A 23,995-nucleotide genomic window follows, 5' to 3' on the forward strand; every position below is an offset into this window, starting at 1 on the left:
GTGCGTTTTATAATTCGATTTTGTTGGTCGTGAAATTGGCAGACATTAATGTACAGTCTAAATAAGGATGTTATTAGCAGAGATGAAACCATAAAGACTCGGTGATATAGACCAGCCTAAACAAAGCCTGCGAACACAAGGGAAATGCAGATGTCTCATGCAGTCGCAGGATTCTGCATACATGCCATCAACTAGGCTGCAAGAGTAGCATTGTTCAGGGTCGGTTCTGTGGCAGCGCTGTCCAGGTCACCCCCAGCTGTGGAACTGCAGAATGCACATCTGCTCCCATGTGCAGTGAAGGAGGCGGGGGGCAACACTACGCATGGACCTGATGGAAGTCAGTTTGCAAAAAGAAAACCCTAAACCACAGGAGACTATTATGCAAAACATGTCTCTCTCTTTGTCAATTTTATTGCACATCATCTAAAAAAGATCTGGTAGTATCCAAGTTTGTGTTAGAACACACAACTGCCTCTAGCCATCACAGTAGCAAGGGTGGCTTCAGCAAATAAGACCTGTTTATTGTCATGACAGTTTAATGAAGCAGGAACCGGGATATGAAGTGGAATCATGTCAAAATGTCGACCACATATTCCGACATATCCAGTACTGCGCATTAGCGCCACACAAAGGTTCCATCTCCCATTACACAAAACAAGGGCATTGGGGCTGCGGGGCTGTCCCCCGCTCGCCTTGTTCAGTTTATTGGGCTAAGGGGTTGCAGGAGTGTCCCCCGCTTCCATTAGATGGATAGCGGGGGACAACAAAGTAAGAGAAAAACGGACCTTGCGGCACCAGTTCCAACCCACGTTAGAGGAAGGGAACTAATGCTGCAGGGATAGAGGGTAGTCGACTGCACACACACACACAAGTGTGCCGTCGAAAGGTAAGTAGGGAGGGAACGGGGAGGAGGCGATGGGGGTGCGGGCAAAAGGGATTTATGTGATCACTTCGCCTCGCCGTTTTTGTTAACAGCATTTCTTTTGTCGACATTTTCGGCGGCGCACTGATCACAGAGTTCCATTTAAATTATGGTATCATATCCCATCAACCTGTGCATCACCTGACTGGGGAACAAGTTCAGCAATAGTTGGAACTAAAATAAATCAGCACAGCCATGTATGACTCTTTGACCAAGTAGACACATGTATTTCTCTCTATCTCTATCTTTCTCTTTATCTCTGTCAGTAGCATGCTCTCGTCTTCTCAATCATCCGCTGTGTCTCTCTATCAGCAACGCTCTCTCTTTCTACGACCTAAGCTCTCTCTCTCTCTCTTCAACACCCACATGCTCTCTCTCCATCACCTGAGCTCAGGCTCTCCATAGTCCGTGCTCTCGCTCACACTTTACCTTTGGCTCTCACACACTACAACTTGTTTGCGCTTGCACCATGGCTCTTCCTCTCCCTAGCACCTTGGTTCTTGCTCACACTACCCTGGCTCTCGCTTACACTACCCTAACTCTCACACACACTACCCTAACTCTCACACACACTACCCTAACTCTCACTCTTGCACACATCCTAGCTCTCATTCTCATATGCACCCTTGCTCTTGTACAAGAGGTCGTCCACGAGCAGGTAGTCAATAAGATATCAGAAGTAATCCAAAAAGGAGTGTACACCAGGCATGGAGTAACACTGTTTATTACAGCTGGCCAAGCACAAATCAAACATCACAGTGGAACAGAACTGGATGAAAGGAGCTGACAACAGCCCCCACTCCTGTCAGATCTTTTATGCAGTTAACATGTTATTTGCATAGTCAGAAACAGTTGCAATTACTGTTACAAGATATTAAACATCCGACTACGTTGATTGGCAGGACTACGTCAGTCCCCTATAGCTAGACACATGTTAATGAAAGGTGATTGGAGCAAACAATCTTGACCCCTCTATTCATAACCTTCCTGCAGAGCCACACTCACCTGAATGCTTCTTTCCCATGAAAGTCTTTCAGTTATTGTAAAAAAAAAGGTAACATTCTCTTTATTGATTTTGCTACAAGTTAAACATGAATTCGAACTCCCCCCCTGCCCTCTCCCTTTCCCACTTCCCTAATCCCCTCCTCAGGTGTGGCAGCCCTGACCTCTTGTTCGTTTTCTTGGCGGTTCCTTCAGTACAGATCCAGGAGTTTCAGTCGTTGGGGGCACCACTGACCCCTAAAATTGTGTTTCAAAAACGTATCCCGCCCCATTCCCTAGCAAATTCCTCAAGCTTGTTGTTCATTGCAAAAGTGGCCCATTTCAGAGCTACCTGTTCCCAGATTTTCCACAGCCACTCGTGCATCATCGGGACTGTTGCTCCCTTCCACCTTTGAGCTATCAAAAGCATCGCTTCCAGGGTCATGAACACCCCCACCTTCTCCCGGCAGCTTCTGTCTCCCACAGACACTTCCCCCTCCAACCCCAGTAAAACCCTTTCCAGGGTTCTCTCTGGCCGTTCCCCCAAAACTTGGGCTTGGGGCTGTAACACCTCCTTCCAAAAGGGAATCATTCTAGGGCATTTCCACCAAATGTGGGATGCTGTTCCCTCCTCTCCACTTCCCCTCCAGCAGTCTTTAGATACGTCAGGATATATGCTATGCTGGCGAGCAGGGGTGTAGTGCCACCCATACATGATCTTATACCACATTTCCTGTAGCTGGGCTGCCCTTACTATCTTTGGGATTTTCCTCCAGAGGGCTTCCCACTCCTTCTTATCAATTCCCCGTCCCAGCATCTGTTCCCATCGCTCCATATATGCCCTTTGGGCCCGAGGAGAGGCGTCATCCAGTAATCTCTACAGATGAGGCCTTTTGAGCGGTCCTTTGTCAACAGAAATTTCTTGAATGGGGTGAATTGTCAGGTGGCCGCCGCCCTATGAAAATTACATATTTCCAATATGCACGTGCGGCACATCAAGTCGTCTACCAATCAAACCCTTGTTTATCCCCACTAAACCTCAGTGCTACTCTTCATTCAGTTTTCTTTGTTCCTCATCCAACCTGCTTTCCCACTTCATCATAACCCACTCACCTGGGCTTGCCTTCCTTAGAGAGGAGCATCATATTATAGGTAGGGCAGCGGGCACTAGACAATTCACCCCATTTGAGAAATGTCTGTTGACAAAGGACGGCTAAAGAGGCCTCATCTCCAAACTGTAGAGATTACTGGATGACGCCTCCCCTCTGGGTCAAAGGCCATATATGGCGTGATGGGAATAGATGCTGGGACGGGGAATTTATAAGAAGTGGATGGGAGGCACTTAGGAGGAAAATCCCAAAGATAGTAAGGGCAACCTAGCCACAGGAAATGTGGTGTAAGGTCATGTATGGCTTTCAGTTTTAATATTTCTAGTAAGATCCCATTGCAATTTATAACTGTTTACTTTGTTTATGATAAATTACACGTTTATAAGAGATGGGCAACTGCCTAGCAACCAGATGTCTTACATCAGTCTAGTAAGGCATGGCGACCAGTCACGATCTCCATTGGCACAAAACAAGAATCCTTATCCTACTCTTTTGCTGCTTTACCTTTTCAGCCCAATTATTTTTCTTCTATGTCCTTAAGTCGTAAAAGTACAGTTGAAAAACCCAGCGTAGATTTGCTAGGCAGAAATGAAAATGAAAAATGGGCAAAGCCAATAGATAGAGAAGAAAAGATGTTGTGCACCATAATAGCGGAAGGTCATTTTTTTACTGTGCCTATTAGGAATGTTCTTTATGTATATATGGAAAGCAGTCCTTTCTATGTGACCTGTCCGTGTTGATATCCAGCTTTATAGTCATGCCCCAGCAAATAAAGTTTCTTCTTAAAGAAAACATTAAAAGGTCTCAGAAGGGCTATGACCTCTGTGATATTGAGTTCCTCCAAGCGGCCCTCACATGCCCGTGGTGGGACCATCGAGGAGTGCTGCACCTACCTAATGGTTCTGATGAACAATCTCCCAACACTACCAACATGAATGTAGAGTCTGAAGGACCCTAAAAACAATGTGCCAAGTGTCTGCAGAGTCTAAGCTATGAATGGAAAGATCTCCTGCCTGGCCAGATCTTTTCAACACCTGGCTGGGATCCAGCAAAGTGTTGAGCTGCTACAGCCTGCCACTGTGGCATAGCTCTATATGGTCCCCAACTGCAACCCTGTTGAATCCGCTAACCTGCTTTCAGAGTGTATGCCTCATTTAAAACTCCCCTGATGCCCTGGGGCACCTGCGAGTGGCCATGGAAGAATGTGCCTAGAAATACCCAGAGGTGTAGCCAATTATCCCAGGAGACCACATTGCATATAAAGGGGTCAATTCATGGAATTAATGTGCGCCGAAAATTCTCGCGCAGAGGTGCCAAAACGTGCGAATCGCAGGAAAAGTGCGAAAATCGCAGTGCAAGTGCGAAAATCGCAGGAAAACCAGCGCACAGCGATTTATGGAAGTCCGTGCGCGAGAAAAACATTGGATGTGTGCTAAAAATGTGCGCCGCGCATGCCGGCGCACAGGTCATCCAACAGCGTGCGCCACGGCCACTGCAAAATCGCACATAGCGCGGCGCACATCACAAAAGTAGGCGGAACACGGGGCGTAACACTCGGAATGGGGAACAACGCGTGAAAATATGGGCGTCACGGGGGAAGTACAGGAGGCAAGTGCGCGGAACGCCCAAACGCTTGCCTACAACCCGTATTCATGGAATCGAATAGGGCAAACCAGCGTACGGTCAAAGACACGCACAGGGCCAAACAAGTACGCCACAAGAAAGCAGGCGGTAGCGGCCCTGCGACTGAAAAAAATGTGCGCCAAAATGTGCGCTAACAAAAAGCACCCATATACAGCCATGATGAATGGCCCATACAGTGGCCCTCTAGGACAAATGAGGTGCAAAGGGGCACCGACAAACACGGACACCCGCTGTGTGAAAAATAGTGTGTGCGCGTGTTCCTGGGTGCGCGGGAAGTTCCACACGCGATTAGCCTGGGTACGTGTACTTCGGGGTGCGCGGGAAGTTCCACACGCGATTGGCCTGGCTAGGTGGGGGTGCGTGGGAAGTACCACACGCGATTGGCCTGGGTACGTGTACTACGGGGTGCGCGGGAAGTTCCACACGCGATTGGCCTGGCTACGTGTATTCCGATGTGTGCGAAAGATTCACACGCGATTTCTGCAGGGTACGTGTATTTCGGTGGTGCTGGGGAATGCTACACGTAATTTGGCCATGTGGGTCCCCCCAGGTGTTCCCTCTACACCCTCCATGGCCCCTGCAGGCAGCCCACACCACAGGGTACCACCCTGCACCCCTGCTCATGTCCCACAGGCAACCCATCCACCATGGCCATGCCCACCAGCCAACCCACATGTCACCTTGCACTATTGATCAAAAACACATGTCTCCCACCACCCCCACCCCCCGGCCACCAGGGCATCCTCCACCAGGCCCCCACTCATGTCTACCACCACCCCCACCCCCCAGCCACCAGGAGCACCCTCCACCAGGCCACCACTCATGTCTCCCACTACCGCCACCCCCCAGCCACCAGGGGCAGCCTCCACCAGGCCTCCACTCATGTCTACCACCACCCCCACCCCCCAGCCACCAGGGGCAGCCTCCACCAGGCCCCCACACATGTCCCCTATTGCCCCCACCCCCCAGCCACCAGGGGCAGCTTCCACCAGGCCCCCACTCATGTCCCCTATTACTCCCACCCCCCAGCAGTGCCAGTGCAGGGGCAGCCTCCACCAGGCCCCCACTCATGTCTACCACCACCCCCCCCAGCCACCAGGGGCACCCTCCACCAGGCCCCCACTCATGTCTCCCACCACCCCCACCCCCCAGCAGTGCAGGGGCAGCCTCCACCAGGCCCCCACTCATGTCTACCACCACCCCACCCCCCAGCCACCAGGGGCACCCTCCACCAGGCCCCCACTCATGTCTACCACCACCCCCACCCCCCAGCCACCAGGGGCAGCCTCCACCAGACCCCCAATCATGTCCCCTATTACCCCCACCCCCAGCCACCAGGGGCAGCCTCCACCAGGCCCCCACTCATGTCTCCCACCATCCCCACCCCCCAGCAGTGCAGGGGCAGCCTCCACCAGGTCCCCACTCATGTCTACCACCACCCCCACCCCCCAGCCACCAGGGGCACCCTCCACCAGGCCTCCACTCATGTCTCCCACCACCCCCACCCCCCAGCCACCAGGGGCACCCTCCACCAGGCCCCCACTTATGTCTACCACCACCCCCACCCCCCAGCCTCCAGGGGCAGCCTCCACCAGGCCCCCACTCATGTCCCCTATTACCCCCACCCCCCCAGCCACCAGGGCCAGCCTCCACCAGGCCCCCACTCATGTCCCCTATTACCCCCACCCCCCAGAAGTGCAGGGGCAGCCTCCACCAGGCCCCCACTCATGTCTACCACCACCCCCCCAGCCACCAGGGGCAGCCTCCACCAGGCCCCCACTCATGTCTCCCACCACCCCCACCCCCCAGCCACCAGGGGCACCCTCCACCAGGCCCCCACTCATGTCTCCCACCACCCCACCCCCCAGCAGTGCAGGGGCAGCCTCCACCAGGCCCCCACTCATGTCTACCACCACCCCCACCCCCCAGCCACCAGGGGCACCCTCCACCAGGCCCCCACTCATGTCTCCCACCACCCCCACCCCCCAGCCACCAGGGGCACCCTCCACCAGGCCCCCACTCATGTCTACCACCACCCCCACCCCCCAGCCACCAGGGGCAGCCTCCACCAGGCCCCCACTCATATCCCCTATTACCCCCACTCCCCGGCCACCAGGGGCAGCCTCCACCAGGCCCCCACTCATGTCTCCTATTACCCCCACCCCCCAGCAGTGCAGGGGCAGCCTCCATTAGGCCCCCACTCATGTCTACCCCCACCCCCACCCCCCAGCCACCAGGGGCACCCTCCACCAGGCCCCCACTCATGTCTCCCACCACCCCCGCCCCCCAGCCACCAGGTTGCAATATGGGCTGTGTTGTATCTTACCTCTGGAGGCGTGATGGGGTTCCGAATTGGCGTCATCATGTTCATGTGGGTGCTCAGAGGGTAGGCACTGTCCCCTGGTGAGGAGGTGATGGGTATCATTAGTGGGGTAGTGACATAACTCTGCATCTGACATGCATCCATGTGCAGTGGCATTCATACTCACCAAGCAGCCATGTATCGCCATGCACCCAGCTTCTAGGTCCCGGCTTAGGGTAGACATTCGGTAAATGAAGCTGTCGTGGGTGGACCCTGGATAGTTGGCATATACTGAGGTGATGATTCCCTTAGCATTACATACTACCTGCACGTTGATGGAATGCCAGTGCTTGCGGTTCCTATAGATGTGCTCAGATGCCCTGGGGGGACGTAGTGCCACATGGGTGCAGTCAATGGCACCTAGCACTTTTGGGAATTGTGCCACACCGTAGAAATCGAGGGTGGCAGCCTGCCGTTCTGCAGGTGTCCTGGGCAGGTATATGTGCCTACGGACTGATGGGCGTGCAGTGATGATGTTCAAGACCTGGTGTAGGCAGCGTGACTGCGTGGCCTGTGACACCCCACCCACTATGGCACTTGTCCGCTGAAATGATCCTATGGCCCAGAAGTGCAGTACATTGAGGACCTTCTCCAGGGGGCTGAGTGCTTGGGAGCACAGGGTGGGTGATGTGAGGTCATCCTTCCACTCACTGACCAGGTCCAGTATTATGTGTGGGGGAAACCTGTACCTCGCATACACCTGGTCATCAGGCATCCCAAAAAGGCTGGTTCTGGGAGTGAAAATTCGGGCCCTCACTATCCTCCTCCTCCTCCTTTGGTAACCCACGGCCACTGCTGCTAGGAATGGTATATTCATCCTGGCGTATGAGCTTGTTTGTTGTTTGCGCGCACTTTATGCTGCTTCATGCTGGCGTACGTGTCTCAGGATTGGACCATTTTTCGGCACGTCGTAGGCGAACGTGTGAATCTTCCCGCCCACCCCAGGAATACACGTAGCACGCTCTCACAGGCACAGTCGCGGGTAAATATTCCCGCCCACCCCTGGAATACATGTAGCCCACTCTCACAGGCCCGATCGCGTGTGGAACTTCTCGCGCACCCCGTAGTACACGTACCCAGGCTAATCGCGTGTGGAACTTCCCGCGCACCCCGTAGTACACGTACCCAGGCAAATCACGTGTGGAACTTCCCGCGCACCCCGTAGTACACGTACCCAGCCAAATCGCGTGTGGAAGTTCACGCGCACCCCGTAGTACACGTACCCAGGAAAATTGCGTGTGGAAGTTCACGCGCACCCCGAAGTACACGTACCCAGGCTAATCGCGTGTGGAACTTCCCGCGCACCCCGTAGTACACGTACCCAGCCAAATCGCGTGTGGAAGTTCATGCGCACCCCGAAGTACACGTACCCAGGCTAATCGCGTGTGGAACTTCCCGCGCACCCCGAGGTGCACATACCCAGGCCAATGGCGTGTGGAACTTCCCGCGCATCCCGAAGTACACGTACCCAGGCAAATCGCACGGCTGGGGGGTGGAGGTGGTGGGAGACATGAGTGAGGGCCTGGTGGAGGGTGCCCCTGGTGGCTGGGGGGTGGGGGAGGTGGTAGACATGAGTGGGGGCCTGGTGGAGGCTGCCCCTGCACTGCTGGGGGGTGGGGGTGGTGGGAGACATGAGTGGGGGCCTGGTGGAGGCTGCCCCTGCACTTCTGGGGGGTGGGGGTAATAGGGGACATGAGTGGGGGCCTGGTGGAGGGTGCCCCTGGTGGCTGGGGGGTGGGGGTAATAGGGGACATGAGTGGGGGCCTGGTGGAGGCTGCCCCTGGTGGCTGGGGGGTGGGGGTGGTGGGAGACATGAGTGGGGGCCTGGTGGAGGCTGCCCCTGGTGGCTGCGGGGTGGGGGTGGTGGTAGACATGGGTGGGGGCCTGGTGGAGGCTGCCCCTGCACTGCTGGGGGGTGGGGGTGGTGGGAGACATGAGTGGGGGCCTGGTGGAGGCTGCCCCTGGTGGCTGGTGGGTGGGGGTGCAGGGGGACATGAGTGGGTGCCTGGTGGTATCTACCCCTGGTGGCTGGGGGGTGGGGGTGGTGGTAGACATGAGTGGGGGCCTGGTGGAGGCTGCCCCTGGTGGCTGGGGGGTGGGGGTGCAGGGGGACATGAGTGGGGGCCTGGTGGAGGCTGCCCCTGCACTGCTGGGGGGTGGGGGTGCAGGGGGACATGAGTGGGGGCCTGGTGGAGCCTGCCCCTGCACTGCTGGGGTGTGGGGGTGGTGGGAGACATGAGTGGGGGCCTGGTGGAGGGTGCCCCTGGTGGCTGGGGGGTGGGGGTGATGGGAGACATGAGTGGGGGCCTGGTGGAGGGTGCCCCTGCACTGCTGGGGGGTGGGGGTGGTGGGAGACATGAGTGGGGGCCTGGTGGAGGGTGCCCCTGCACTGCTGGGGGGTGGGGGTAATAGGGGACATGAGTGGGGGCCTGGTGGAGGCTGCCCCTGGTGGCTGGGGGGTGGGGGTAATAGGGGACATGAGTGGGGGCCTGGTGGAGGCTGCCCCTGGTGGCTGGGGGGTGGGGGTGGTGGGAGACATGAGTGGGGGCCTGGTGGAGGCTGCCCCTGGTGGCTGGGGGGTGGGGGTGGTGGTAGACATGGGTGGGGGCCTGGTGGAGGCTGCCCCTGCACTGCTGGGGGGTGGGGGTGGTGGGAGACATGAGTGGGGGCCTGGTGGAGGCTGCCCCTGGTGGCTGGTGGGTGCGGGTGCAGGGGGACATGAGTGGGGGCCTGGTGGAGGCTGTCCCTGCACTGCTGGGGGGTGGGGTGCAGGGGGACATGAGTGGGGGCCTGGTGGAGGCTGCCCCTGCACTGCTGGGGGGTGGGGGTGGTGGGAGACATGAGTGGGGGCCTGGTGGTATCTGCCCCTGGTGGCTGGGCGGTGGGGGTGGTGGTAGACATGAGTGGGGGCCTGGTGGAGGCTGCCCCTGGTGGCTGGGGAGTGGGGGTGCAGGGGTACATGAGTGGGGGCCTGGTGGAGGCTGCCCCTGCACTGCTGGGGGGTGGGGGTGCAGGGGGACATGAGTGGGGGCCTGGTGGAGCCTGCCCCTGCACTGCTGGGGGGTGGGTGTGCAGGGGGACATGAGTGGGGGCCTGGTGGAGGCTGCCCCTGCACTGCTGGGGGGTGGGGGTGCAGGGGGACATGAGTGGGGGCCTGGTGGAGCCTGCCCCTGCACTGCTGGGGGGTGGGGGTGCAGGGGGACATGAGTGGGGGCCTGGTGGAATCTGCCCCTGGTGGCTGGGGGGTGGGGGTGGTGGTAGACATGGGTGGGGGCCTGGTGGAGGCTGCGCCTGCACTGCTGGGGGGTGGGGGTGGTGGGAGACATGAGTGGGGGCCTGGTGGAGGCTGCCGCTGGTGGCTGCGGGGTGGGGGTGCAGGGGGACATGAGTGGGGGCCTGGTGGAGGCTGCCCCTGCACTGCTGGGGGGTGGGGGTGCAGGGGGACATGAGTGGGGGCCTGGTGGAGCCTGCCCCTGCACTGCTGGGGGGTGGGGGTGCAGGGGGACATGAGTGGGGGCCTGGTGGAGGCTGCCCCTGCACTGCTGGGGGGTGGGGGTGCAGGGGGACATGAGTGGGAGCCTGGTGGAGGCTGCCCCTGCACTGCTGTGGGGTGGGGGTGGTGGGAGACATGAGTGGGGGCCTGGTGGTATCTGCCCCTGGTGGCTGGGGGGTGGGGTGGTGGTAGACATGAGTGGGGGCCTGGTGGATGCTGCCCCTGCACTGCTGGGGGGTGGGGGTAATAGGGGACATGGGTGGGGGCCTGGTGGAATCTGCCCCTGGTGGCTGGGGGGTGGGGGTGCAGGGGGACATGAGTGGGGGCCTGGTGGAGGCTGCCCCTGCACTGCTGGGGGGTGGGGGTGCAGGGGGACATGAGTGGGGGCCTGGTGGAGGCTTCCCCTGCACTGCTGGGGGGTGGGGGTGCAGGAGGACATGAGTGGGGGCCTGGTGGAATCTGCCCCTGGTGGCTGGGGGGTGGGGGTGCAGGGGGACATGAGTGGGGGCCTGGTGGAGGCTGCCCCTGCACTGCTGGGGGGTGGGGGTAATAGGGGTCATGAGTGGGGGCCTGGTGGAGGCTGCCCATGGTGGCTGGGGGGTGGGGGTGGTGGGAGACATGAGTGGGGGCCTGGTGGAGGCTGCCCCTGCACTGCTGGGGGGTGGGGGTGTTGGGAGACATGCATTGTTGATCAGTAGTGCAAGGTGACATGTGGGTTGGCTGGGGGGCATGCCCATGGTGGATGGTCTGCGTGCGGGACATGAGCAGGGGTGCAGGGTAGTCCCCCGTGGTGTGGGCTGCCTGCAGGGGCCGTGGAGGTTGTAGAGCAAACACCTGGGAGGACCCACATGGCCAATTCACGTGTAGTACTCCCCAGAACCCCTGAAATACACGTACCCTGCTGAAATCGCGTGTGGAACTTCCCGCGCACCCCTGGAATACACGTACCCTGCTCGCACGGGGCAAATCGCGTGTGGAACTTCCCGCCACCCCTGAAATACACGTACCCTGATGGAATCGCATGTGGAATTCCCCGCGCACCCCTGAAATACACGTACCCTGCTGAAATCGCGTGTGGAACTTCCCGCGCACCCCTGAAATACACGTACCCTGCTGAAATCGCGTGTGGAACTTCCCGCACACCCCTGAAATACACGTACCCTGCTGAAATCGCATGTGGAACTTCCCGCGCACCCCTGGAATACACGTACCCTGCTGAAATCGCGTGTGGAACTTCCCGCGAACCCCTGAAATACACGTACCCTGCTGAAATCGCGTGTGGAACTTCCCACGCACCCCTGGAATACACGTACCCTGCTCGCACGGGGCCAATCGCGTGTGGAACTTCCTGCCACCCCTGAAATACATGTACCCTGATGGAATCGCATGTGGAACTTCCCGCGCACCCCTGAAATACACGTACCCTGCTGAAATCGCGTGTGGAACTTCCCGCGCACCCCTGAAATACACGTACCCTGCTGAAATCGCGTGTGGATTTTTCCACGCACCCCTGAAATACACGTACCCTGCTGAAAGCGCGTGTGGAACTTCCCGCGCACCCCTGGAATACACGTACCCTGCTGAAATCGCATGTGGAACTTCCCGCGCACCCCTGGAATACATGTACCCTGCTCGCACGGGGCCAATCGCGTGTGGAACTTCCCGCGCACCCCTGAAATACACGTACCCTGCTCGCACGGGGCCAATCGCGTGTGGAACTTCCCTCGCACCCCTGAAATACACGTACCCTGCTCGCACGGGGCCAATCGCGTGTGGAACTTCCCGCGCACCCCTGTAATACACGTTCCCCGCTTGGCGTTTGCTGTTTGCCAGCCCTGTGAACTGGTCCAGAGTTAGCGCAGCCCTTTGCGATTATTTGGGGATTTTGAAGGCTTTTCCTTGCGCGAGGGCGTTCTTGGGGGCGTAACTGGCGCTGTTGCAGGGTCGCTGCACCACGCTGCGCCACGGCTGGTTTTGGATGCGAGAATCCATGAATACGCTGTGCGCGGAAATCGATTTTAGCGCACGCGGCTGGCGCAGACATTCGCACGGGCATGCTGTGCGCCAGTCGCGTGCACCACTTTTGTGCGAATTTCTATGAATTACCCTGATAGTTTATCTGTGATTCCAGAAATTGACTCTAGGAACCCAGATGGTGGTATGCCTCTCACCACTCTTCCACTTACCACAGTTTGTTTCTCACACTAGCTTTTCCTTTTATCTTGTATACTCCCCAATAGGCAGCAATAGGGCTAATTGATATATGTGAGTTGTACAAGTTATTTCACTACAATATCATTTCAAGATTGTTTGCATCATATATTGTTTTGTGATGAAGCTGGAATTACAAACAGGCAAAGTAATTTGTGTGGGAGGGAGTCTGAATGAGACCTATTTGGACTGGTTTGTGAATCAGGGCACAGGTGAAATTAAATTTGATAGCAGTGGAAGGTAGCAGTGGCAAGAACAGTGATGGGGCCCAGCAAGGGGGAATGTAAGTAGGACCCGGGTCTATTGGTAGTACTTTAATTGGTTCCATGTAATAATGTCGCCGCAAAAATATCGCCATGCAAAAATATCGCCGAAAAATGGTCGTTTTTTGTGGCGACATTATTGCATGGAACATGCGGGGGCCACCCCCGCAACTCCCACATTTTTTTTTTGCCCCTGTCGCCATATATATGGTCACCCAAATAATATCGCCATGACATTTTCCCGGCGATATTATTTACGGCGACCATATATGTGGCGATATTATTACCGGATACCCTTTAATTGGGAGGTGGAAGTGTGACAGGGGTGGGTGTTGGGTGAAGCTGTGACTGGTGCTAGCATGCTGAAGTATGATTGTGTACCACCAGGAAGTGAGTCCATGATTGGCATCTCTCCCTTACAAGGAGGCACAGGAACATATTTGTATGTTGCACTTTATGCTTATAGTCATATCACATTTCAGTATGTCGAGTTACATTTCTTTGTCCTTATTTCTATTATTATGATCCAAATTGTCGTTCATTAAATCATCCCGTACCACCCTACGTACTAAAAAAAATGTTTTGTTTGTGCATAATGCTTTAATATTGTCTTTTTAAAGAAATGCATATTATTTTTGGATGTACAATGGCCTTTTTCGCATATACCCACTAATTCTTGACTAAATGATTTGCAATTTACTGCTAATCACAGACCATATATGTTAACAGACAACTATGAGAGTACAACAGTCTCCATCGAAAAATCTATCCCATATAGTTTCAACATGAAATTTTCGAGTTTTCTCAAAATCTTAAATTTGTTTCTCATGACTTTCGAAAGACGGGCAAACTAAGAATACAAGTTTCAAGCTTTGAGTGAGTTTTGCATCTGCATATCCTCAAGAGTGGCCGTATTCCCTTTCATGCTCCCGTTACTGAAGTGTAACAAGGATGTTGACTCTTGCTTCATGTAGACGCTTCTTTCCATCTTTCAGGGATCGTCCCAACACCAGAAAACCTCCTTCTCTCAAATCATAGAGTAGAAGCCTGGAAAGCATTCCGGCCGACATTTGCCTCCGAGCTGGACACTTCCCGATCCGTATCACAAAAGCAAGAAGCCAGAAGACACTGCAGTGGTGACGAGAAATGCGTCCACGATGTCCTCGTTACCAACAACACGGATCTGGCGGTTGAGTCCAAGAAATACTTCAAGGACTATCAGCAACAAATGGCGATTTTAGGTAAGGTCCGTGGGAACAAGTTTTTGCTTTGATGCTGGGATTATTGCACCTGTCAGGACATAACCACTGATACTAACGAGATGGTACACGTATCTAGCACTTCATGACAGAATCCTTTCACGTGTAGGCGATGGGATAACACGTGTAATTATTCCGCCTTTTAGAATGGTGCTTGATTTATAAACCTTGGAAGGATTTAACACTAAGGCAGCCCTGCTGCGTGGTTCGAGCTTGAGACGCGCAGGCTGCCCTCATTTCAGAGACCAATGCTTTACTAGTGTAGCGCAGGCTGCCCTCATTTCAGAGACCAATGCTTTACTAGTGTAGGGCCCATACCGTTTCATTGCAAATTGTGATCATTGTATGGCGAGATCGAAAAGTTTGCTGTCAAAAGACATAGGTCAAAGTCATCCATTTTCACTTATAAAATGCTGGATGCTGGATGTGATCCTGCTGGGAGAAAGGATGCATTCCTAAATACAATGTGGAAAGCCATTGATTGGCCCTAAAACTGTCAATTTACCCCGTCATATAAGCTCTTCACCACCATTAACTGGTGGTGGACGGATAGTGTTTTGAAGTTAATCATTAGCCCCAATTCACAAAGAATTTAATTTCTGGGGACAAATTGTGCCTGTGGACACCTGCAACATATGCAACCAGGAGGATGCACAAAGAATCACAAATGTGGCACACACACAATTTGCGCCTAACTAATGTTGCTCCTGCAATGGACCATATATATATGGTCTAATGGTATTGGTTTATGCAAAATCTTATACAGAGAAACAAAATACTATTGGTAATAAGAGTATCAAGATATACAACTATTATTATCTAAACAATTCCATACGATTTCCATAAAAAGCTATAACACCTCATTCTTATAATTAATCAATTAATGTTAACACATTTAAACATGTCATCGTCACAGTCATATGAGCCATGTTTCCACCACTGAATATTAATTTCCAAAATTCATCATTATTAAGCCAGACACTTTCATATACAAAGTTGAAGAACATGTGTTGCCTTAATGATTGCAGGGCCGGACATTTTATGATAATATGCTTTAGTGTCACTATTACAATATCAGCAGTCGTTGACAGAACTAGGTTTCCTAATATATTGGAATTATTGAGTATGTATCAAATTATACCTTTATCTTTGGAATACCTTCAAATAGCGTCCATCAGGACATCTTTCTATATAGGACGGTATAGTCCCATAACGCTTATTTTCTGTATTCAAATCCTTAAATAGTTTATAACTGCCCCTGTTATCACACTTTTTGATCCAATCACACTTGTACAGCTTTTCCTTGGCTCCTTCCGCGTTCAAGACGAGATTTTCACTACTTATGTTTAAAATAGCCAAGGTGTTTCTTTAAAATGTATCAAACAGCCAAGATCTGGTTTCACCAACTGGTGTAGTGGATCATGAAACAAAGTATTTTCCCCTAATATTATTATATTTCTATAAAGAATAATTGCTCTCCCGGTAACCATAGCATACATTGAATGTAAACCCAGTTCATATTTTAACATCACAGCAGGGACACAATTAGGAAGACAAAGTGCTTTGCGCCAGATTTCCCCCCTCTAGATTTTCAAAATTAAATTCTTCAGATAGGGGACATAACAAAATTGCTGGAATTACCTTGACATTGTAAAATGTGATGAGTGGGACTAAGGTAAAAGTACAATATTTCCATGCAATGTACTGCATTTATGCTCCTAATTGCACAACCTTCATAAAGAGTTTAGCACGGAGCATCGCATGTAGAGTTACCTTAGTAAGTACAAAACTCAAGTATTTTAAACGCTGTGCCACCTCCAGGTTTACATCGCCCAACTTCCAGCAATACGCCACCTGATTAAACCATGGTGCTCTTAAAACACATTGGGCCTCATCATGAGTCGGTTCATAGCCCTTAAATGCGGTGGTAACTCATGGTCCAAATCATAAGTCTGGCGGAAAATGTGAGTTTTATCTCCAGCTTTTTGCTGGAGGTAAAAATCTCAAGTTTTGGGCCATTTTCAGTACTATTAGTGTAGAGCTATTTGCGCTGGCGCTAATAGTGCCACCCGAAACCCAATCTGTATAGGCGCGTTATAAATGCCATATCATATCATATCAATGGGGAATGGGGATTTACAGCCTTACCACTACTCGTGATCTGGCGGAAATTATGCAGGGCCGGGTAGCCCCATTAAATTCCTTTTTGATGGATTGTCAGTTCATTTATGGTTGTATACACTGGCGTAACAGGGGCCCCCACAGCCCGGATGTGTAGGGGGCCCCATGCTGCTTCGCCCAGCCAGGGTGCCCAGTGGCAGTGGGGGGGCCCTCAGCAGGGCTTGCAGGGGGGCCCCCACATTTTGTGTTACGCCAGTGGTTGTATAAGATTGGGAGCTTATAATAAGTCCCTGCAAGCGCAGAGGGTGTGATCCAATAATATAACATCATCCACTCAGCTTATCAAGTCCAACTCGTAATGTTGTATTAGGATGCATATTGACCAAGATGGTCAGTAGAATATCAGGAAAGCCCAATTTTGGCAATTTTGACCACAATCAAGTTATTTCGACCATTCCACAGGCCTGTGTCATATCTACGCAAGAAACATACAGTGTATGTGCACCTTTTCTGCAGGCCTTTTCAACAAGCTCATTAATAATGAGACCATTTAACCCAATACCACTACCCCTCCTGAAGCCAGTTTGAAACGTAGAAAGTCGTCCCATTGTGGACAACCATTCTTCTATTTCTTTGAGAATAAGCCAGGCAAAAATGTTACTGGCAGCATCCAAGAGGACTATAAGTCAGTAGATAGCTGGGTTATTACGGTCTCCTTTCTTGTAAATAGGGATGATGAACAGAGTTTTCCACATCCGTGGTAACCTTTTAATTCTCAGAATACCTTTAAACAATCTGGAAAGTACTAAAGCCCACATTTACAGAGCTTCTTTTAAAACCCTATTGCTTAGTCCGTTAGGACCTGAGACACGCAAATTGGACATTTTCTTAATTATTTCCAAGATTTTTGCATAGGATAATGTCATGTTCCATTGCCCCTCACCCAGATCCTCATATGGGCACACCACATTTCCTTTAAATAAATCTAAAAAGAATGTTATCCAATTGTCTTCAGGAACAGGGTTGGTGTGCGTGTCCAATTGAAAATTGTCCTTATTTTGACAAGTGTCCAAAAAGTATTTGCGTTATTTTTCTTGATAGCCTCCAACATACATTCTCCATCATTTTGAATATGTAAATATCGGTGTGCTTGAACCCAATTTCTATACTTTTGCTTTAACCTTCTAATTTCTTGCCATTGTGACCCCTGGGAAATATGCATTAGGTTTATTGTTCTAATCTCTTGAGGTATTTTCTTTTTTCTATTTTGTAAAGGTTCGGCATAGATATATTGGTGAGTTTTGGAGCTACAATTCAGCATTCCCTTAGTGACTTCGGAAATGTAATTTAGAATGAAGGTACAGAACGTTTCTGTTGTAAGAACAACCAACTTTTGCAACAATGTTGACATATTCATATACCTGGTGATTTTCTCATTAAAACCACTTCTCAATTTGGGTTTCCAAATGGCACAAGAATTTCTACAATCCACCTCAAGATTTTCACAGACGCCAGAAAAGCAAAGCCTATTCTTCAATCTTAAGGTGGCTACCAGCATGCAGTGATCACCTTGGTGATTATTTTTGATCAGAAAGTGTTCACACCTGTGGAAAAGGGACTCAGATAAGCAAATGTTATCAATCTATGAACATGAATCACTTGTGTTCTAAGTGGTCTTACTGGGAATGTCGCCCTTGACATAAGCATGTAAGATAATAAAGCCCAATGTATGTAAACCTTGGACCAAAGAATGCCCAACTCCGTTTGTCTATCCCTGGTCCTTATCTGTGTCATCATATTCAAAGGATAAAGAAGAAATGCAAATGGAGTTCCAGTCTCCTGCTAATATAATATCCCCATCTGGTGTATTAACCTTGTAAAAACCAAGGAGACTGCCAAGGTCTAAGATTACACTTTCAATCGAGGAATGTGAGGAATGGCAAAACAAATTAATCAATATACATTTACAGGTCTTGTCCCCATTATGAAAGCAAGATTTTACAGCCTTGATATGATATGATATGATATGGCATTTGTAACGCGCCTATACACAAGTGTTTCAAGGCGCGACGAGGCAGGGAGGGGGGAACAAGGGGAAGACAGACAACGATCCTACTAGGCCAGGTGTCATTCAGACCGCGCAAGTGCAGGGGTAGGGGGAAGGGAAAAAGTGCAAGGGGAAGGGGGAGGAGGGGGAGAGTGCAGTACAAATAAGTAGAATAGAAATAAACTAATAAATAAATAGGGCCAGCTGGTGGCAAGTGCAAGGTAAGTGCAGACAAGTGCTGGGCGGGGGGGCTGTAGGGATACAGAGACAGTCCCGCAGTGCAGGGGTTGCCAGGGGGGCAGTGCAAGTGAAGAGTGACTGGGCCCAGGACCGAGGTCGGTGAGAGTGGCCCAGTTGCAGAATCAGTGCAGTTTAGGTGAAGAATTTAGCAGGGGAGAGGGAGAGAGAAAGCAGAAGTGAAGAGGAAGGTTTTGAGGTGCTTCCGGAACCGGAGATGGTTCTCCTCAAGTTTCAGGGAGGCAGGAAGGCTGTTCCAGAGGGAGGCCCCTGCCGCGGAGAGAGATCTACCCCCAGCTCGTTGCTTCGAGAAGCGGCTGACCCTGAGGGAGTTGGAGACGGATGAGCGTAGGGCTCGGGAAGGAAGATATTTAGGAAGAGAGATTGGCATTATCACAGAAGGTCGAGGGTGGAAGGATCAGGGAGCTTTGTCGAAGGTCAAATTCTATAGTTGTCAATGCGTCAACTTCTTATAATAACACTGCATATACAGCTTTGGAGGGAATCTTGATGGCAACAATGTCAGTTCTTCTCTCATCAAAGAAATCAACCAATTCAATGTCTAAGATCAACCAGTTCAATGTCCTTAGAAGATGTTAACCTTAAGCACAGAATTTCACTTTAAAGGGCTGAAATATTATAACCATATTATTCACTCCTCTGATGTGGCGCTCTTGCATTATGCAATTTCCCACTGTCACAAGAAGGTTTTGCGTGAAGACATCAGTCTTGACTGGCATAATAAAATCAGAAGGTGAGTGGTTGGTAGTCACAGCGGTGGGCATAACTCAGAGAAAGGTCTTTTATTAGTAGTGTGGGTCTCCTGTCGAATGCCTTCTGGAAGCCTGATTAATGGTGCTTGCGCCATTTGATCACAGCTACTATTTTTTGATTCCTTGTTCATTGGCCCATTCGAATTTCCAGTTCCGGTTCCAATTGAGTTTTTATGTTTACCATGTTGTTCCTCCTACATTACATTTAAAGGAACACTTTGAATTTGCAAATTTGTTGTTAACTCTTCCCTTTGCTACATTAGCTGCAGCCTCTGTTAGATGTAAAGAGTGGAGACATTTACGGGGGTTTCTCTTATTAACACCTCTCCTTTTTAAGTTGTGTTTGCTTGGGGTGCTTCCTCTGTTCTTGCTGCTTTTGTGCACAGAGTTTTTATCCACTCCCAGCAGCAGTTCCAACAGCCGGTGCAACTCCACTAACAGTCCTCCGGCAACACGACTCCAAACAAAACAGATCCAGTTGGAAACTGCAGACCTCTGCAGAACAACGCCATCAATGGACCTTATCACAGAAATAAAAAAATAACATGGGAGTTCAAAAGTAAAAAAAAAAAAAAGTTGTTAACATTTTTACCTAAAAATGGCGTTAAACTTTGGTAAAAGCGAACCATTTTCATGCAAAAATGTAAACAAATGTAAAGGCTGCTCGTGTTGATTGGCCCACAAACCACACCCACTTAAGCCATGTTGGAACCAAGCAAAGTTACTACAGGAGCAAGGGACCTTTTGTGTGAAACAGTGTATTTTCCATGCACATCTGCAGGTGTGTCTCTCATTTACCCAGCTGTTGCCCCTTCCCCAGACATACCAAATGTACATATGCAAAGCGGTGTGTCTGAAGGTGCCCCCCACTGCAACCGAGGAATTCTCAGATTGGCATTTTTTTATTGCGTTTTGTATGCAGGTTGCTTTTCACAGTTTTATGAATATGAGGCCGTTGAATACTTTCAGGTAATGAAAAGTGGCAGCCTCTGCGGCGCCCTTCGACATACTATTGCCAGATCACTTCGGCAACTGGAAAAGTAGCCAAATGAACACAAGTAAAGCCCCAGGCTTCTATTGTTCATGGTTGAACCTGGTTAGAACTAGTTTGAGCATGTGTGACCAACATGATTTTTAAATTATCTTTCTCAAAAATTGCTCTTGCTGACAATTTAAACACATTTCACCTGCCCTGAAGGAACTACTCTGGCTGACCATGAGAACAATAACATCTTTCACAATCCGTTCCCTTTGTCATAAGAACCTTCATGCCCATAGACCAAGTTACTTGGAGTCCAATATCTGGATCTTGGGTGGTTCTATGGGGTGAAGGAGTTGGTACGTTCTGATCAGAGATGTGCAAGTGTTGGAGAGTCATTACCTTGGAGCATTTTTCTGGGCGCGTTGTGATTTGCTGCAGTTGGCTTCCCATCAATCATTGGCTAATTGGGGCTTATTGCCATGTAGGAAATATCATAAGACAGGGCCACAGAGACGTGTTTGTTTTCTTTTTAGCTCTGGACCTTTCAGGTTCTCTTCTTTCCGGCTTTGTTAAAATTCTGCTTTTTGATTTTATTTTTGTTAATGTATGGGTCTGTTTCTCGAATATATGCACTGGAGCAAAACAGGAGATGCCATTAGCATCTCATATATGCCCCTGCTGTCAGATACCTGCTACCCAAAGCCTAAACCTGGAGCAAACATGGAGATGCCCTGGAGCAAATCAAGGTAAATCATATTTGCAAAAGTAGCCATAGACGTTTTCCAGCTTCTGGCTTTCTGGATCAGCTAAAAGGTGGCAAGAGCGCAGGAGATGCTCCGGGCATCTCCTGATTTGCTCCAGCGCAAATCTTTGTGACATAGCCTCTGTGGGGGTCATTACAAGTTTGGTGGTATACCACCACAGAGAACAGCATTCCCGCCACCTGATATCCCGGTTTTTACGAGATATTACAGGTGGCGGGAATGCTGGTAGTTCCAGTAGTTTCCTGTAGTTTCCTGGTGTGGTAAAAGTGACGGTGATGGATTTACCAGCACTTTTACCAGCTTTATTACTGTACAGGGAAACTTCTAATGACCTCCTACGTCTTAACCGCATGGTTTTATATGTGTTTTATTAAGGAAACTGAATCCATGGATTACACATCTAATGTACATTCAATAGTTCTCTTGTTTTTAAAAAATATGTCGAATTAAAATGATGTTCTTGGTGCAGCTGAAATAATTGCCCTGGACACTGTGCACTATAGGACATGAAAGAGACCGGTACCACTGCACACCTATTCCATATACAAAAATCATCTCTTAATATTAATTTATCATACTTTGAAATGAATGTTTCATTTTAGTGTAAACTATTTTAGTAATGCTCGTGAAGAAGAGTTGTTCACGTGCATATTCCATTAACAATTAAATAATGCACTTTTAACACATATACATTTTACATCATATAGACTAAATCATACAGCTGTTGCTCAACATCTCTATTCATACAGATAATCCAGTCATTGCACTCACTTGATACATTTCAAAACAGTTCATCTGCTGATGGGGTTCTTCATATGAATAAAAAGTAAAGAATTGTACAACTCTCAAATATAAATATTCAAAAATTACATTTCTCCACAACAGAAAACCCAGGAATAGTCGAGCGAGAAGACATACCCCATTAAGCAATTTTATATTTAGTATGGTGGCCATGTTGTTTGTTTAGAGTTCCAATAAACCAGTGATCTGCAATTCTTACTAGTGCTCGTCCCCGTAGTCCAATCAAATACCAGTGAAGGAATGCTTACATTTTGAAAAAAGAGGCCAAATATAACTGTTACATTTTTACAAAATAGTTACTAGTTACTTGGCAACCAGTTCAGCATAGCAGGTAATGGCCAGGGTGAAAACATGTGTACTGTTGCTTTCTGGCCATAAAGCCAACCCTAGAAACCCAAGGATCCTTGCCTCCGAGATGGAGACATGTTGCAAAACCTGAGAAGCGATGCATTCATATGGAAGGCAATTAAGCGAAAGCCAAAGAATGTGCAATCTCCTGTAAAACTCCTCAGGGATATACAAAGTAATGGAAAAGGCCCTGATAAAAGTATCTGCTTCCATGTTTACCGTAAAGAACTATAGAGGAAAGCGAAATACATGTGCTACTAGGGAGTGGGAGAGTGTCCACCCAAGTTGGTTGATGTAGGTCATCGGTAAGTACTGTTAACCTGCACAATGCACCCTCTGTTCAAAGGCAAAAAAGAGAGCCCAGAACTTTGCTGCCAACTCCTTCCAATGGGATTATTATCACAGTGCCAGTCTAGGTGACTGGCCTTGGACCAGTGCAACAAACATGAAAACAGTTCTTCGCCATCCCAACCTTAACTACTTGCAGTCTATGCCCAAACCATGGAAGAAATGAGAGTTTGAAAAATACTTTCAAGATTATTGCCATGGAATAAATCTGAAAGACCGAGGAACAGGTATCTCTAGATTGTAATTGGAGGAGCTGAACTCCAATGCTTCAGAGCATGAGACACCACTGGCCTGAAATGTAGACATGCCCATGAGATCAAAAGACATTCAGGCGATCATGGGCCGGAAGGATAGCTCAGGGGTAATGCGTTTGTCTTGGAAGCAAGACAACGCATAGCAACACAAGTTCGAATTCCGGTCTTGCTCTCAGAAACTGGTCTCTGGTATTAAGCGCGTTATAAAAGAACAATTACCACGGTGTCCTTGGAGCTTCAAGATCATTTGGCTCCGAAGTAGTTCCCAAAGCAAGTCCTTGAACGTATGAGCACTCAACTCCAGCTGAGTAGCTACCCCATTTCCACCCTGAATATGAATTCCATGTACGATAAGGAAACAGCCAGGTCATTACATTTAATAGAAGACCAGGATGCTCGAGTAGTCTGTAAACCGCCATTGTACCCTCTATTACCTGAACGAGTGATGGAGGACACAGCCGCCAGTAATAAAGGCAAGCGTGGAATGATATATATTTGTCATTGATGATCCTCAACAGCAGATCAATCACCTGGTGAGAAATAATGCGGGGAAAGCGTTGGGTCTGGTCACTAAAGCTGAGAACTACAAATGGGAACTCTGTACAGCAAAACAAAGGACTTTCTGGCATGGTTGTTGCATAGTGTAATGAAGACATATGGCCTGCATAAGTAGGATGCACCAGAATTCCTATGGCAACACAAAGGCACAATTCTCTGGAGTGTCCCCATCCTGAGTGTGAAGGAACAGATGCCTGTTCAAACTTTTTAGATCCAGAATCAGCCTCAGGTCATCAGAAGCTTCAAAGTAAAGTAACAGAACTCAGTGAAATCCTTATCCCTATTTCTCTCTGTGAACGAGGAGGGTCCTTTCTCTGCTAGAGCCAGGATGTCCACCTTTCTTCTTAGAAAAGGAGTAATCGGGGCACCTTAATAGTATGGTAACTGGAGGAAATCTATGGTGTCAGTGAGCAGGTCAACATCCAGGACTCGAGCACGAGATAAAGGTTTCCGTAAAGTATCGAAAAATGACAACTGATGACCCTCAATGTGAGATAAGATTGCAGCATGACCCCGGC

The 23,995-nt window shown here is 50.2% G+C and overlaps 1 protein-coding gene across 2 annotated transcripts in view; it reads left to right on the forward strand.

Annotated features, from left to right (window-relative positions):
* The window catches only part of LOC138468025 (fibrillin-2-like), a 691,910-nt gene that overhangs the window by 403,356 nt on the left and 264,559 nt on the right, over positions 1 to 23,995 (forward strand). For both annotated transcript variants that reach the window (XM_069608420.1, XM_069608421.1), the window contains one exon: positions 13,981 to 14,226. In XM_069608420.1, coding sequence (XP_069464521.1) covers positions 13,981 to 14,226 — 246 coding nt within the window. The remainder of the gene's footprint in view (positions 1 to 13,980; positions 14,227 to 23,995) is intronic.

Source organism: Ambystoma mexicanum, chromosome 4q, assembly GCF_040938575.1.
Source record: "Ambystoma mexicanum isolate Mex_15411 chromosome 4q, UKY_AmexF1_1, whole genome shotgun sequence".
NCBI lineage: Eukaryota > Metazoa > Chordata > Amphibia > Caudata > Ambystomatidae > Ambystoma > Ambystoma mexicanum.